General features: G+C 40.4%; 2 protein-coding genes across 5 annotated transcripts in view; both read right to left on the bottom strand.

Annotated features, from left to right (window-relative positions):
* LOC122543281 (uncharacterized) overlaps positions 1–3,130 on the bottom strand; it is a 43,800-nt gene extending 40,670 nt beyond the window's left edge. The window contains exon 1 of the transcript XR_015755742.1: positions 1,103–3,130. The gene's annotated coding sequence lies outside the window, so the exon portion shown is untranslated. The remainder of the gene's footprint in view (positions 1–1,102) is intronic.
* Positions 3,131–5,966: 2,836 nt separating this feature from the next.
* Positions 5,967–15,490, bottom strand: part of LOC122543279 (arf-GAP with GTPase, ANK repeat and PH domain-containing protein 1-like) — a 203,688-nt gene continuing 194,164 nt past the window's right edge. For 3 of the 4 annotated variants that reach the window (XM_043681772.2, XM_043681770.2, XM_043681769.2), the window contains one exon: positions 5,967–13,988. In XM_043681772.2, the coding sequence (XP_043537707.2) occupies positions 13,791–13,988 (198 nt within the window). In that variant the 3' untranslated portion in view covers positions 5,967–13,790. The remainder of the gene's footprint in view (positions 13,989–15,490) is intronic. The other variant, XM_043681771.2, reaches the window with a different exon arrangement.

Here is a 15,490-nt window from a genome sequence, read left to right on the forward strand (position 1 = left end):
GCCGAAGCGCAACCCACCCATACCCCTACATTTACCCCTTTAACCTAACACTACGGGCAATTTATCCTGGCCAATTCACCTGACCCGCACCCGGAGGAAACCCACGCAGACACGGGGAGAACGTGCAAACTCCACACAGTCAGTCGCCTGAGGCGGGAATTGAACCCGGGTCTCTGGCGCTGTGAGGCAGCAGTGCTAACCACTGCGCCACCGTGCTGCCCATAAAACTGAAATACTGTAGATATTGGAGAATTGAAAATAAAAGCAAATCTCAGAAATTTTCAATAACTTCACCTTTACTTATTCTAAACTCTAACTGGTATGGGCCATAACTCCCTCATCACAGGAATAAACTGAGATGTCTTCAGCCTGAGTACCTCATAGCCTTCAGGGCTCAAACAATTTCGGTGTGAACAAGCACCCCCATACCTTTCGGTTCTGTCCCGAATGGGTTGCTCCTCGCACGACCAATCCATTTTCAACCATTTACATTTTCTTGTTAACACTCTACCCAGCATTTATCTCTCCCTCAGTTCATCATTAACAATCTCTTTGATGGCTTACCCTTTTTTTCTCTCTCCCTCTAGTCCCCTTCTCCATGCATGTCCTCCCTACCCTCACCCGACCCTGTCATCAGCATAAATCCCTCCCTTTCCCAGCTAGTTTCCGTTCTGACAAAGAATCACTGGACTCAAAGCATTAACTCTGTGTTTCTCTCTACAGATGCTGCCAAACGTGTTGAGATTCTCCAGCACTTTCTGTTTTTGTTTCTGATGACAGGGGAGTGCAGAACAAGGGGTCACAGTATAAGGATCCTGTGTAGATCATTTAGGTCTGAGATGAGGAGAAATTCCTTCATCCAGAGTGTGGTGAGTCTGGAATTTGTTACCACAAAAATTAGCCACTGTAGGAAACAAGTCAATATTGTGCAAAGCAAACTCCTATAACAATGTAATAATGATCAGATTTTTTTTGTGAAGTTGGTTGAGGGATTAATATTGGCCAAGACAATGTGGGATATTTCCCTGCTCTTCTTCAAAATAGTGCCACAAATCATTTACTTCCACCCGCGCAGACGAATAGGCTCTGCTTAACAACTCACCCAACAGTGCAGCACTTCCTTAGTACTGTCATAGAGTCATGTGGAAATGCCGGTGTTGGAGTGGGGTAGACAAAGTCAAAAATCAACTTGGTAAAAACAATGACTGCAGATGCTGGAAGAGCACAGCAGTTCAGGCAGCATCCGAGGTAGCAGTAAAATCGACGTTTCGGGCAAAAGCAAAAATCACATGATACCGGGTTATAGTCCAACAGGTTCATTTGAAACCACAAAGTAACCTGGTGTCATGTGATTTTTGACTCTGTTCTAGAGTATCAGGCTTGACTTTTGTACATGGATTTCCAAAGTGCAGTCATAAAGACGTACAGCATGGAAAGTTAGTGTCCAGTCCCTTGGAGATGAATTGTGTTCTCAGCAAAATGCATAATTTGATTCAAAAATATTAATTCTTCTTTGAGAGTCTCAAAACTGAATTCTGATATGAAACACATTTTATTTATTTTTAAAGTTGGAAACAAAGCTCTGTAACCTCAAGGCATGGAGCCTCATTATCATTGGGCACATGCATAAATTGGTCTTTCAACCATGCACTGAAGGTGTAATAAACTTAATTTTTTAATGACTCATTTTGAAGGAAAAATTAGACCCTTCAAGTGACACGTGTTGTCTGCAAGCAGATTAAATATTTATTCAAATGTTTTGGGGATTCTGGGACTTGCTCAATAAGATTCTTTCGGGTCTTAAAACATTTTGTTTTTGTTTTTGTTCAAATTTGCTGCATTTGGTTCCATACGTTAGTTGTTTTTGTTATGGAAGTTTGAATGCCAAATCAAAGGGTAAAGCTTTCTTTCATTATTTTTGGTAACTGCTAATAACCAAACTACACCATCCAAAGTGGTGTGCACAACGTTCTGTTAGGCTTCTTTAGGAAAGAAAGAGGAATTCATAAAGGACAAACAAATACAAGTGCAACAAAATCACTACCTTGGGATCACTCGACACAAGTCTGGACATATCACAGTCCATAAGGCAGGCTGTAACAATGCTAATACAGAGTGGCTTTCACACAATGTCTGGGATAGGGACACCACTTCCTGTAGAAGGTTACCAGAGTATAAAATGTGAACATTAACAGATTCTTTCAAACCACCTAAGGGGTATGTTTGAGTTTGAGTATGATTAATTGTTGTCACATGTACCAAGATACATTGAAGAGCGTTGTTATTTTGCTTGCTATACAGGTAGATTGTACCATACAAAGTGCATCAGGGATAGCAGGACAGAGTGCAGTGTTACAGCCACAGAGAAGGTGCAGTGAGAGAGATTAACATTAACATTTGAGAGGTCCATTCAAAAGTCTGATAACAGCGGGGAATAAGCTGTTCTTGAATCTGTTCACACGCATTTTCAAACTTTTATATCTTCTGCCCAATGGAAGAGGGTGGAAGAAAGTATAACCGTAATGGGAGGGGTCTTTGATTATGTTGGTTGCATTCCTGAGGCAGTAGGAAATATAGATGTAGTCAAGGGATGGAAGGCTGATTTGCATGATCGACTGGACTGTATTCACAACTCTCTGTAGTTTCTTGCAGTCTTGGGAACAGCAGTTGCCATACTGTGCTGTGATGCATCCACGTAGGATGCTTTTTATGGTGCATCTAAAAAAATTGGCAAAAGTCTTTATGGACATGCCAATCATGTGTCTTGCAGAGCAAGCCTGTATCACTATGTTAATTGCCATGTTTGCAACAGGTATTATCATCATGTTTTTTGTGGAAAGAAGGTGCCAACTGGATAGGATGTTGAACCATGATTGGCTTTTTCTTGTGATATTCAAATCGCATTAATTTGGGCATCAGGATTAGCCCAGGGTTTGTCTGCCTGGAAAGAATGTGCACATTGTGAACAGTCATAGAAGGATCATCACGTGCATTAGCTGACATTTTTTTTAGGAAGCAACCATGAAACCATGAGTGAGTGGTACTCCACAGAGATTGCATTTTTGAAATAGGGAGAGAAGCAATGAGGGAAATTCAGGGCCTTACTGCATACAGCCTGGTGATCCCATTGCAAAATTCCAAGTCTAAGGAAACCGGAAATCCAATAGTCTATTTGCTATTTCACATCTGCTCCCTCCAACGACAAGAAAAATGTACAGTCAGCATAGACAAAATTTAAAGTATGTTTGCAAAGAAATGGATAGTGTGATTTACTTGAAATGGTGCATTCCCCAACACTTGTGTCATGCTTGATGGTTCCACAGACAATATGTGTTCACGTAAAAAGCACACTTACCTTCACCACCCTGCTGACACCAACAACTTCTTTGTCAATCACAGTCAGATGCAAAGGGCCCAGTGAATGCATGTACTTGGGCAAAACCATTCATCAAAGTAGTGCTTTTATTGTACATAGAAGTCTTTGACCTCAAATTAGGTCATTCTCAATGTCCCTTCTGCAGCAGAACTTCCAAATAACCAACAAAGAGAACACACCAACATGTCTGAGCTGTGTCATTGTGAGAACTCTGACTTTTTTGTCCTGACTACAACTTTCCCTTTTATTGGCTACTTGCAGACCTTTAAAAGTTGCAGTGTTACTGGATTTTTCAATCTCCAGCCAAGCATGCTACAGTCTAAGCACTGTACACCAAACCTTCCCTGCGTCTGCAACTTATGCAGATTATTTGAAAAGTTATCAAGACCTGCTAGCTTGAGCTTCAGCAACAATGCTAATGTATTGGATTAATTCAATTGGATTGTTCCCATTATTGGATAATCGGGACTTTACCTTTAACCAGCAGTGTATTTCTAAACAAACATTGCAGGCAATTAAACACCAAAAGAGGCTGCACCATTACATAAGCAGGTAGTTCAGACTTGTTGCCAGAGTCAATGCCTTCGCTTTAAGTAGAGCAAACAGAGCTGTCTTAATGTTCAACTCCTTGTAGTTTGGTTATTTGCGTTCAAATGCAGTTAAAAAGTAATCAAAGTTTCTTTGCAGTAACAGCCATTTGCAAATGCAGTGTATTCTCACAAAACTGTGTGATGGCACAAAAGGGAGAGATTTATTCTCCTGATGCATCTTTAATACTATAAAGATTGCATGTGCCTAGATTGGAGTTATTTTTGCTTATTGGAAGAAAATGAATAGAAATATTGATTACAGGTGAAAATAATTCTGCACTACCATTTCAAGTACAAGAGTGCATTCCTCCAAATTTCAAAGAAGGCAAATAAACCAGAATGGAGATGAAGGGGAGAAAATAGCAGGGTTTTATAAATCTAATTAGAGAGAAATATGAGAGATATTGGGAATGTTTCCTAGATACAGGGTGAACAACTTAGAACTTTTACAGTCTTGTATATTCCTCAGTTGAAATTGTGGTAGCGTCCAGTCACACTGGGCACAAACAATGCTAGCGGACACTGGAGGAACAACTCAGGGGAGCTGGGAAATTGCAATGTGATAAATGACAACATCATTGGCCTCTAATCACTGATCTCTTTTGAAATATGATCTCTTGAAGAAGAAAATGCTTGCATTTTAAAGCGCTTTGTTGCATTGTTGATAGTACTTCACATGATGAACTCCACCATCAGCACAGCAAAAAAAAGAGCCAATCTACACCAGCACCATTCCACAAACAGCAAATTCATTGTTGCTTAAAATCAATAGCAAGGATATCAGGAGAAGGCTCTGCTATTCTTTGAACAATGTTGTGGGATCTTTAAAGTCCACTTAGCTAAGATAGAGAGCATCTGCTTTTAATACGATAAGGTGACATGGTGGTGCAGGAAATCTGAAGCCAGAGGTGGGAGTGCCAATGTCTGAGCTAAATTGATAGAGACCTTTAAAAATATTGAATGACAGGCCTCAAAACCTCAAATCGGGCAGAGATAATGTAAGTGAATAATTGTGGAGGAGTGAGCAACTTGATATCTTTCAGAGAATTCCAGTAGTACACTAAACTGTAATCAGACAGAGGCCTCGCATTCCACATCTGCCAGATACTGGAATAAACCTGGACTCATTGTTGAATATTGAAAATTTTAGTTTTTACAAAATATTGAATCCATGAACATCCACAAAGAACAGAGATATCGTGGCAGTGGACATTGAAGTGGTGGTGCATGGTTCGTGCCAATGACTTCTCTATGGCGAGTTTGAAACCTTCAGCTGGTGAGGGGTTGGAGAGCTGAGTCAGGGATCCGAATAGAGGTCAAGCCTCCACATTTCACTTTTATTCACTTCCTAGTCAAGGGATTCATGGGCATCAATGGTAAAGGCTTGGTGGTGATTTGTACGTGCACCCACTTAAATAATACACAGTGAACACTCGTGATTCATCATAATGATAGATATACCTTAGCTATCCTCAAGATTAACAATTATTCACATTTAATCTAGTCAGTTTTAATGCAGATGAAATTGTTAAAAAAATGTAAACTGTGTAAATATTTTGCTTTTTGAACTAGCCTGATATGACAGACAGCCAGCTTGGGTCAGTTTCACATTGGAATATTTTGAGAAGCAAAGCAGTTTAAACCACAGCGCCAGCGTCTCCGTACTTCTGTAGTTGGGTAGATTCATATCACACTTAATGATCAGCAACAAGAGAGTTCTCTGCTGAGAATGTGTGCGATGTGAATGAAGAGGCAACTGCGCTTGAATCAGCTCTGCCATAACATTAAGGTGCTTCTCTTAATTTAAATGGCTTGATAATAGCAATAAAATAGCATAGACAGAAATTTAAAACAAACCTGTTAAGAAGTGTGTTGAAATTACACAGCAGTAGAAATGAAACCCTCAGGTCCCCATTTAAATAGTAAACCAGATCTAAATGTAGTCTATCAGATTTCGACCCTGTCCCATAACCAGACCAGACTAAGAGAGAAAGAGAAAATCTTTTTCCCCTCCATCTATTGAACATTACTTCTTACAATTACAGAAGTACAACGTAAACTTTTGAAAGTAAATTCACTTCAATGGAATTCACAAGGGAACTCACAATTTAAGAAACAGTTTACAGACACTGTATACAATCATTTTATGTAAAAACAAGTAAAATGGAAACTAATTGCAAGCATTACATACCCAATAAAGAAATGGCCAATACACAGAGAAAATGTTCACAAGAAGCATTTACAAGCTAAAGGTTGCAATTATTTAACACCTTTTTAATGTTTTTTTGCACAGATACCCACAACAGATATTCTTAATGAAATTTTTATTTCTGTTTTCAAAGCCAGCCTGTACCTACTGAGACAGAAATATTCAAAAACCCAGCTTCATCAATGCTGAAAAAGATAATTGGCCAACTTTCTAAAAACATGGTGGAGGCACAAGAGTAATAGTAGAGGAACAAAATAACTGCCAAACTATTTGTTTCATAGGTTGTAACACAGTAGTGGTAATGAAACAGGGCTTGTTCTGTATCAACATAAAATATGTCACATGAGCCCATGGTGAAGACCCCTTTGGCTTCTAATATCAGTTGAGGGGAAGCTATTGGAATTTATCAACGAAGTCTAAGTGACTGAATTCTTGGGCAAGTATGAACTGATCAAAGAGAATCAAGTGGATTTGTGAAGGGTGGGTCAAGTCTGACTAATCTAGTTGATTGTTTTGAGCATGTTCCTAGCATTGTGCATAGGAGAGTGTCTATTGATCTTGCCAATGCAAACTTTAAGAAGAAACTGCAGAATTCTCTGCATAAAAGATAATTGGCAAAAATGAATGCACAGTATAATGACCTTGTGACCTTGTGATGTGGGATGGCAACTGGATAGGAGATGGGAGACAAAGATTAGGGATGAAGGAAATTGGCATAATGTGACAAATGATGTTCCCAGGGATCTGTACTGGAGCTTCGGTTGTGTTGTATCATTCAGTGATATTAATGACTTGGATGAAGGAACAGAAAGTTGTCTATTCAAGTCTGTAGATGACACTACAATAAATGGCATAGTAAGTTGAGTAAATCAGAGCAGGAAGTTACAACAGGACATAGATTGAGTGAGTGTGGTGCTGGAAAGGCACAGCAGGTAGGCAGCATCCAAGGAGCAGGAGAATCAATGTTTTGGGCAAAAGCCATTCCGTCGATTCTCCTGCTCCTCGGATGCTCCCTGACCTGCTGTGCTTTTCCAGCACCACACTCTTAACTCTAATCTCCAGCATCTGCAGTCCTCACTTTCGCCTAGATTGAGTGAGTGGGCAGTGTGACAGAGATTAATGTGAGAAAGTGTCAATTTATTTTCTTTGGATCTGAGAAAGGCAAATTAGAACATTTTCACCAGAATAGTACCAGGCCTTAAACAGTTATATTATAAGGATAAGATGCATAAAACTGACATGTTGAGCTTCAAATTTAGAAGACTGAGAGGTAATTTAATTCAGGGAATTAAAATGATAAAAAAGATTTGCTAGAGTTTTTCCTTTAGTGTGGGAATCCAGAACATGAGGACATAGAACAGAATCTTATTGTGGTCTGAGCAATGAGGGCTATGGTGAGATTTGTGGCAGAACGGGATGAGAAGACCATTGAGGCCCATTTCGATATTGGGAGCAACTCACTTCAAGTGGCATGGTGAGATTCGTACTGGGTATTGGCAAGTTGTCAATTAGTGGGGGATAATTGCTTGTTAAACACCTTGTTGCTGGCCCAGATCACCTAATTAATTCTCCCTATTTTAGCAAACTCACCCAACAAACTAGACATTGAGAAACCTCTACATGAAGGTCTGGGAGGGTACCAGGCCACTTCAGCTCACTACTGCCTGCAAAGGATCAGTGCTGGACACTGGGAACCAGCATCTCAGAGCATGCCACATACACCTCACATCTGTCAACACTGACATCTGACATGTGCCAGCCTCCAGGAACCCTCATGGTCCATCTCCAAAATACTTGGAGGACCCTTCTGCCTTCAATGTTGCCCCTCAGGATGTCCTGGAACTCTCATTGTAATGCTGCAGCGAGGACACTGTTCAGGGATACCCCCACCTCTCCGAGATCATGGCCTGCACCAGACTGGATCCCGGGCCTGTTCACTCACTCTCATAGTGCAGACTCTTGCCATTTGGCACAAATACAAAGGAAGGAAGCTTGTCATGGTTGGCAGCAGACCTCAGTTAAGTCAAGAGGATAGCTTTCAGTCAGGAGGCACTGGCATAATGACAAGGGCAATCTCTGGTACCTGTCCAGCCATACAGAATGGCTAGAGTCAGGATGGTTTCCACATTAGGGGTGAGGCAGCTCACCATTTGTCTTGACTCTTTCTGCCCTATAGGGCCACTTTCCTCCTAGAGTGAGACAAAGGCAGGTAAGTGAGTGGCACAGCTGTTACAGTTGTTAGAGATGGGGAGATGTCCCGAGTAAGTGACAAGGCAATGCTGAAGGCATGCAGCGGTGTAAGGGTTGGTGACAGCGAGTGAGAGAAGATGTTGCAGGCAAGAGTGAGTGTGGTAAAACACGGGTGGGAGGTGGGTATAGTAGCAGAAATAGCGTGAGTGTGAGGTATCAGATGTTGGCACTTATGCTGACAGAGTTGAGAAGATAGTTGATCTTCTTCCTTCAGCACTGGGGCATTCCTCCAGATGCGGAGACTGCGCTGACCTTGGTGGCCATTTCGGACCGCACTGGCATGATCTGGTATCATGGCCTCCTCTGCTGGTCCTGGGGGAAAAGGATGTCCTGCCTCTGCACCAACCAGTCCACCACAACTTACAGGTCCGTGTCCAGAAAGTTGGGCACTGATTTCCCTGTCTGGCATCTGTGGAGCAAATGTCAGGTACTGCGCAGGGACCTCTGGAGTGACAGTGCTTGTCTGGTTGCACAACGGCTTTTAAAAATGGCACAGACACAGGGGATATTGCTGCATCCCAGGATATCTGCTGAGTGATGAGTTGATTCAGGAACAGTGCATGGTAAGATGGGTCTGGAATTAGATGGGAGAAATGCCTGCGTGGGTAATTAATGAGGCGTTTGCTAAGATCAAGTGAGAAAACTCATTGGCCTCATGGCAATAAATCCTGAAATAAACTAGATGCAACTTGGACACCTGAAAAATTCAGCCCAGTGTTAAAATTAGAGCTAGGATATTTAGGGGTGAAATCAGAAAGCAATTTTCCACAAACCCAGGATAATAAAAATCTAGCCCTCTGTCTTCCAAAAGCCTCGGGTGAAGTAAAATTTTAAAGAGTGAGACTACTGGATTTTTTTTTTAGATCAGGCATCAAGGGATATGGAACAGAGACAGAAAAATAGAATTGAGGGTCAAATCAACTATGATCTCTTTAAATGGTGGAACAACCTCAACAGGCTGAATGACTTCCTCCTGCTCTGAGCCATCTGTGTTCCAGCATGAAAGTAACCATATAAAGCTCTTTAAGTGGACATAATGACTACCTAGAAACTTTTACAATTAATGTTTTATGATTTTAAGGCTAGTGGACAGCTGATTAGTTCTTTGTTGCCACTGAAAGTATTAAAATTGGCAATTAGAAGCTAGCAAAAGTTAGTTTTGCCTGGTCATATACAACTGGCTTCACAGCAGCGTAACTTTAGTCTGCTGTGCTCATGTTATTCTAAGTCAGCTATAGTCAGTACTTGATTAGTGACATACAATTGCCACAAATCTCATGCAATGTGGGCATGCAGAGCACATTTTGTTTAATTCTGGCACAGCAAATACACAAAATCCTTCAGAGTAATTTTGGCTTTTACTGTAATACAGAGGTTATATTGGTTCATCTTGCAGACTTCTGATGAACAGATAAAATGCTTTTGTACATTTTAAATTAGTGACCACTTTAGTGGAGGGGAGACAGGAAATGCCATGAAAATTTGTGGATATGCAGTTTAATTTAAAATCAGCTATTTCCCCCCCTTTTTTTGTAAACCATTAGTTAAAAAGCTATTTTTATAAGAACCAAAGCAACAATAAGCAGACACTTCTAATTTAACAAAACTGAATGTTTCAGAGGAGTAAAAACATTTTAAATTGCATCCTAAAATCAGCTTGAAAACAATTTCAACTTGGGAAGGGAAACAGTTCTTTCATCACAAAGTTGTGACCTAATGTTTGAAACACACACTTGGTTCCAGGACACACAGTCCGTGCTGAGTTTGCTGACTCCAGACAGAGGAGGAATAGGCAACACAACAAAAAAGTTGAACTCTGCTTTCGGGCAAGGCAGTAAAAGAGACAAAATTAGTATGGATTCCTGTTTCTTCTTGCTGTACAGTGACTTTTGCTGGGAAATGTGTAGGTGTGGGATTTGCTTGGAGGCAGGAAGAAGCTCAGTTTTGACGCCACCAGTGTAGGCTAGCACATGATACCTCTGCCAGGGAGAGATATTGGAGGATCAGAACCAGCAAAAAACTTTATCCCAGCAAAGGCCAGGCAGTGCCTTTGGGAGAGAAAGGAGCACAACAGAAAATTTTAAAAATGGTTCTGTTCATTAAAGTTGTGATGAGTTTATTAGGCAGTAAAATAGTCACAGATACAGAGGGGACTAAAGGGTATAAACGCTGAAAAGTAATTAAAACAGTGAATGACTGAAACTGATCAAAACAGTCACCAAGGGCAATCTCCATTTAAAGGTAATCAACTTCGACACAATTTTCACACATTGACAACTTGTACCATTAAGCTAGAAGGAAACAGAACATCTGTTTGGATTTCTTTTCCACTAAAATGTAAAAGCAGATTGTCTATTTAAAGTGAGCAATACAAGAAGTACTAAAAGCTAACAGTGGCTTAATAATGGGGAAATTACCCTAGGTGTTATACATAGCAAAGTTGCAAATAATGTGTTTATAATTTTGCTAGATATGACACATGGAGGAAATTGTTCCCCAGAATATTTGCGAGAACAGTACTACTACAGTGTGTAGCACTCTATATACATAGAATTCATTACTGTCACATAAAAGCAAAGTATTGAGAATGCTAGAGGTCTAAAATAAAAATAGAATGTGCTGGAGAAACTCAACAAGTCTGGCAGCATCTGTGGAGAGAAAATCAAGGACCTATCTTCGGGTTCTGAGGAAGAGGAATATCAGACTTGAAGCATTAACTTTGTTTCTCTCTCCACATATGCTAGCAGATATTTGGGTTTCTCTAGCACTCTATTTTTATTTCATTACTCTTACACTCTGACTCTTTGTGAAACATCAAGAGTATGAGCCATATTATTAACTAGACAAGTGCCTACTGTCAGGTGAGTTTCAGATTTGATATTGTAAATATTAGCTTACTCCTTCCCTCTGCCCCAAGCGTGATATGAACTTTGCGTTAAAAATACTTGCACTTATTTTGCGCCTTATCACAGCTCCCAGAAACTGCTCCAAAGCACTCATATTCAAAATTATTGAAATGCAATGCTTGTTGCTATGGAGGCAAATGCAGCAGCCAATTTGCGCACAGCAAAATTGCAGAAGCAGCATATAAATCGTAGAGCAGTTAATCTGTTTTTGGTGGTGGTTTGTTGGGGTGAGCAGGGGGAGATGCCATTGACCAGACAAACTGTGCTATTGAATCTTTCATGTTCACCTGTGCCACCAGAAGAGACAATCTCAATTTCATTTGAAGTCTTAGCTGGTAATGCAGCACTCCGTCAGTACTGCATTGTGATGTTAATCGAGAACGAACGATCTGAACCTACAATCTTTTTGCTCAAAGATAAACTACCAAGCAAATCAAGTAAACACAGCCTGCATTTTGCATATGTTTACATTCTCTTTGATTTTACCACGTGTGGCTAAAACAGTGGTTCAATTTTAACTGCTAGGTGCTTGGACAAAATGGCTTGTCTCATCTGTTGAAGCAGTGATTGACAATCTATGGGAATATATTTTTTTCCATCAAAAAGCATGCAAGCATTAATGCAGAAGATCTCAATGGCCCAGTCATTCGGTTACGGTATAGAAAGTATGGTAGGTGACGTGAGACCTCAAAGCTCACCACCGCAAATTTCTCCTACAATCTTTAAAATCCAAGTTTGATATAATCCAAATCCTATTTCTTATCTTATCCAGTCTCCTATCCCATTTGTTTCAATCTGGGAAGTCTCATGCATTGTGATTATTGGCTCTTTCCCTATATTTCAGAATCAAAAACAAAGTCTTGAGACATTGACTTAGACCTTACAGATACAGTAAGCTCTCCCACCATTCTAGCAGTGTCTAACTACTAAATTACTATGACCTAGTAATTTGGCAGCTAAAAGCTTGTGCACTGACAGTGTAATAAGACTGAAGAGGCATTATCAAGATAACTAGGAATTGTACATTGTACTGAAGTTGCAGCACCTTACAAGGATAATTTTTTTCTTTTGAATTTAAATTCTCAATTTTCTCTTATCCCTTCTAGCCTTGCATTCCATGCACTTTCACTGAGACGTGTGAACCACCTGCCAATGCCACTCTGAAATCTGCCATTAGGCAGTTTGCTCAAGTGCCTGGTAATGATTCCTGATGTAATATTCCCTGTGGTGAAGCGTCTGGTCTCCAAGCAGCAGTTGATTTCATGGGACTACACATTAGTCATCTATTTTAAAAAAAAAAGCTTTCTAAAAACACTTTATTTCACTTATTTGCCAACCCCCCACCCTTTGCTTCTATCTCCTTTCATTACCTTCCTGTCAGACAGTGCTCCTTTGGTTGTAACAGCAGGATTATTTGAGCTGCAGAATTTTCTTTCATTTGCAACCATGGTGCTTTATTTCAGCACAAGCCTCTTTTTTAAAAAAATTGTTTTTGTTCAACAGTGCATTGTACCAAAATTAGAGGTCCAGCTTCAAATAAAACTGCGGGTAAGCCATTGCAGGTTGTTGGCTTCATGCTATTATGGCAGAATATGGTGTGGTTATGTAAGGTTAAAGGTTTTTGTGCACAATACAGCACGAATGAAGCTTCATTGCCAAAAGAATGTAAATGGAACCTTTTACAGTTGACAATTGAGATATCTGCCGCTCCAGTGACTACTTTCTCATTCCCCAAAATAAGAATTGTATCCAACTATTTCTTGTTTGGAACTTCAGAGGATCGCATGAAAGAATGTTCTGTAGGTCTTCACATTTCTCTAAATACTGTAATATCTGATATTACGCACAAATTCCCTTTACAAATTTAAATACAAGTGCACATCTGGGGGAATAAAAGGAACAATCAGTACTCATAGGACCACCATTTAAACAGTTGGAAAATAAAACTGACAACATTTTCATTATGTCAAATATAAAACATTTGGAGCTGAAAATTGGGGTCTATAACTTACTGCAGATTCATGACTCCAGCACATCACAGTTATGCTTTCTGTAAACAACCTTCAATTCTTTCTAAGAATTGTAAATCAGTAGATCGAACAGAAACCTTAATCTACCCCATATTCCGATACTGACAGTGCTGTCCTGCAAGTCACATGGCGCTCGACACTTTAAATACGACCTGGGGTGAACTGTCCAGGAAATGGGCTTTAAAACATCAAACAGCTCTTACATTGAAGAACAGCAGTTTCAATCTCTTGGTCAGAAGGCTTTGGGACAATTGATATAATCAACTGTGGTAAATTAGTATGTGCTTTCCAAGAATTGCACCTCCTGGTCACCAAATTCTGCATCAGAATGAGATGGGAGTTGGTAAGGGTGGGAAAGCCTGGAGGCTGCAGTAGCTGCCCTTTGAGAATGAAAAAGGTGTGGATACACAGTGCTTCAAAAGCTTCGGTTTAATATGGAAGCCTGGGCTCAGTCCTTTCGAGACTGGCACTGATACTTTTCCTGCTGAGACTAGGTGTCATACTGCAGCCATCACTGGGACAACCATGTTGCAACAGAACATCCATGCACTCCTGGCCACCTGCTCGCCGGGCGTGGTACAGAGCTGTGTTTCCATTCACGTCTCTGGCCTTTACATCAATGCCGTACTGTAGAGCACAGAAAACCAAAAAAAAGTGTTATACAATTTCCCCTTTTGTTCTCAAATGCACCCTTTCACTTGTTCATCATCCAAAATTAAGCTCCTGCAACAAATCCCATGTTTCCTCCATTAAGATGAACAGTCAAACTTCAGTTGATCATACTATGTGCAGTGATTGTAATAAGGTCAGCCAAGAGGACCTCATAGAATATGGGGTCCCTGACTGGGGTGTTAACCTGGTCCAATTATGGAGCCCTGGCTGACAGATATAAACAGGAGTGTCAGACATCCTGTTCACTCTGAGAGAGCTGGATTAGTGTCAAGGACTCTCCGCGTGTGAATAAAGGGTGACTTGGTGACAGGATACCTACCTGTGTGGAGTTATTTCACTGTGCACTTTTATATTAGCACCACACTGGGGAAGTGTGGCCTTTAGTTCCTGAATGAGGAGCCAGGAAATGTACCTGGTCCTCAGGTTTTATGTAGCTTCTCAGACAGCGCATGTGTAGGACCTGGTTCCCTATCATTTACATTACTAAAAGTCATTGCTTTATACAGACAACAGAATTACAGACCCACATTTTCCATGGTTGACAGCACTCTTGAGATAAAGCAGCTGGGTTTGTTCACATTACAAAATATGTTAGGTGATGGAGAAAATAATTGCACCTCCTTCCATTGGCTGCACTTAATGTCAAAGCACTAGATGAGATCGAACAAGAGCTTTATCTCTCTCTGGTTGAAGGACCCTTCCCCACTGGATGCCTCCCTTTTCTGATTTCACCAAGATCAGGAACATGAGGGTAAATTGTGCCCTTGATGGACAGCAATCTATACTGGGTAAGTTTATTTGAGCATTCACCCATGTGCCATGATACTCTGCACAGGAAACCATTTCCATTGACAGAGGGATCAATAACCGGGGGCACGGATTTAACATAACTGAAAAATCCAGCAAAGAAATGAGGATATTTTCTATGCAGTGAGTTAAGAGGATCTGAAAGTAATCAGATTCAATCATAATTTTCAAAAGGGAATCAGATGAAATCCAGAAGAGGAAAAATTTATAGGAAAAGAGTAGAGAACTTTCAAAGAAGCAGCACAGGAAAAAACGGGCTGAATGACCTCCTTCAGTGTTATGATTCTTGAGGAGCTTGTACTTTACATTGAGAGATGCGTAAGATCAGAAAAAAAAATTCCTGTTCCTCTGAGGAGTTGCCCACCCTTTAATCACTGAGAGGAATGATTTTAAGAGTGCTATTATAGGTGAATCATGCAAAGACTCCAATTTCTAATTTTGTCCACTGAAAACATCTTGCTAAGTGTCCAATAAAGCATTTAAATTTCAGTTGAACCAGAAGTAATTTGAAGTTGCGCAGCCTATTCTACCAAAGTGCATTGAGCAAATCACTCTGCAGTCCTTTAATTTTGTATCAAAGTAGTTGACAATTAGATCCTGTCATAGCTAATCCCAACAGCAAGTGTGATGTAATACAGCTGCCACAAAGC

The sequence above is a fragment of the Chiloscyllium plagiosum genome, unplaced genomic scaffold, assembly GCF_037043375.1.
Source record: "Chiloscyllium plagiosum isolate Xiang-an unplaced genomic scaffold, Cpla_swu_hap1 HiC_scaffold_53X, whole genome shotgun sequence".
Classification (NCBI taxonomy): domain Eukaryota; kingdom Metazoa; phylum Chordata; class Chondrichthyes; order Orectolobiformes; family Hemiscylliidae; genus Chiloscyllium; species Chiloscyllium plagiosum.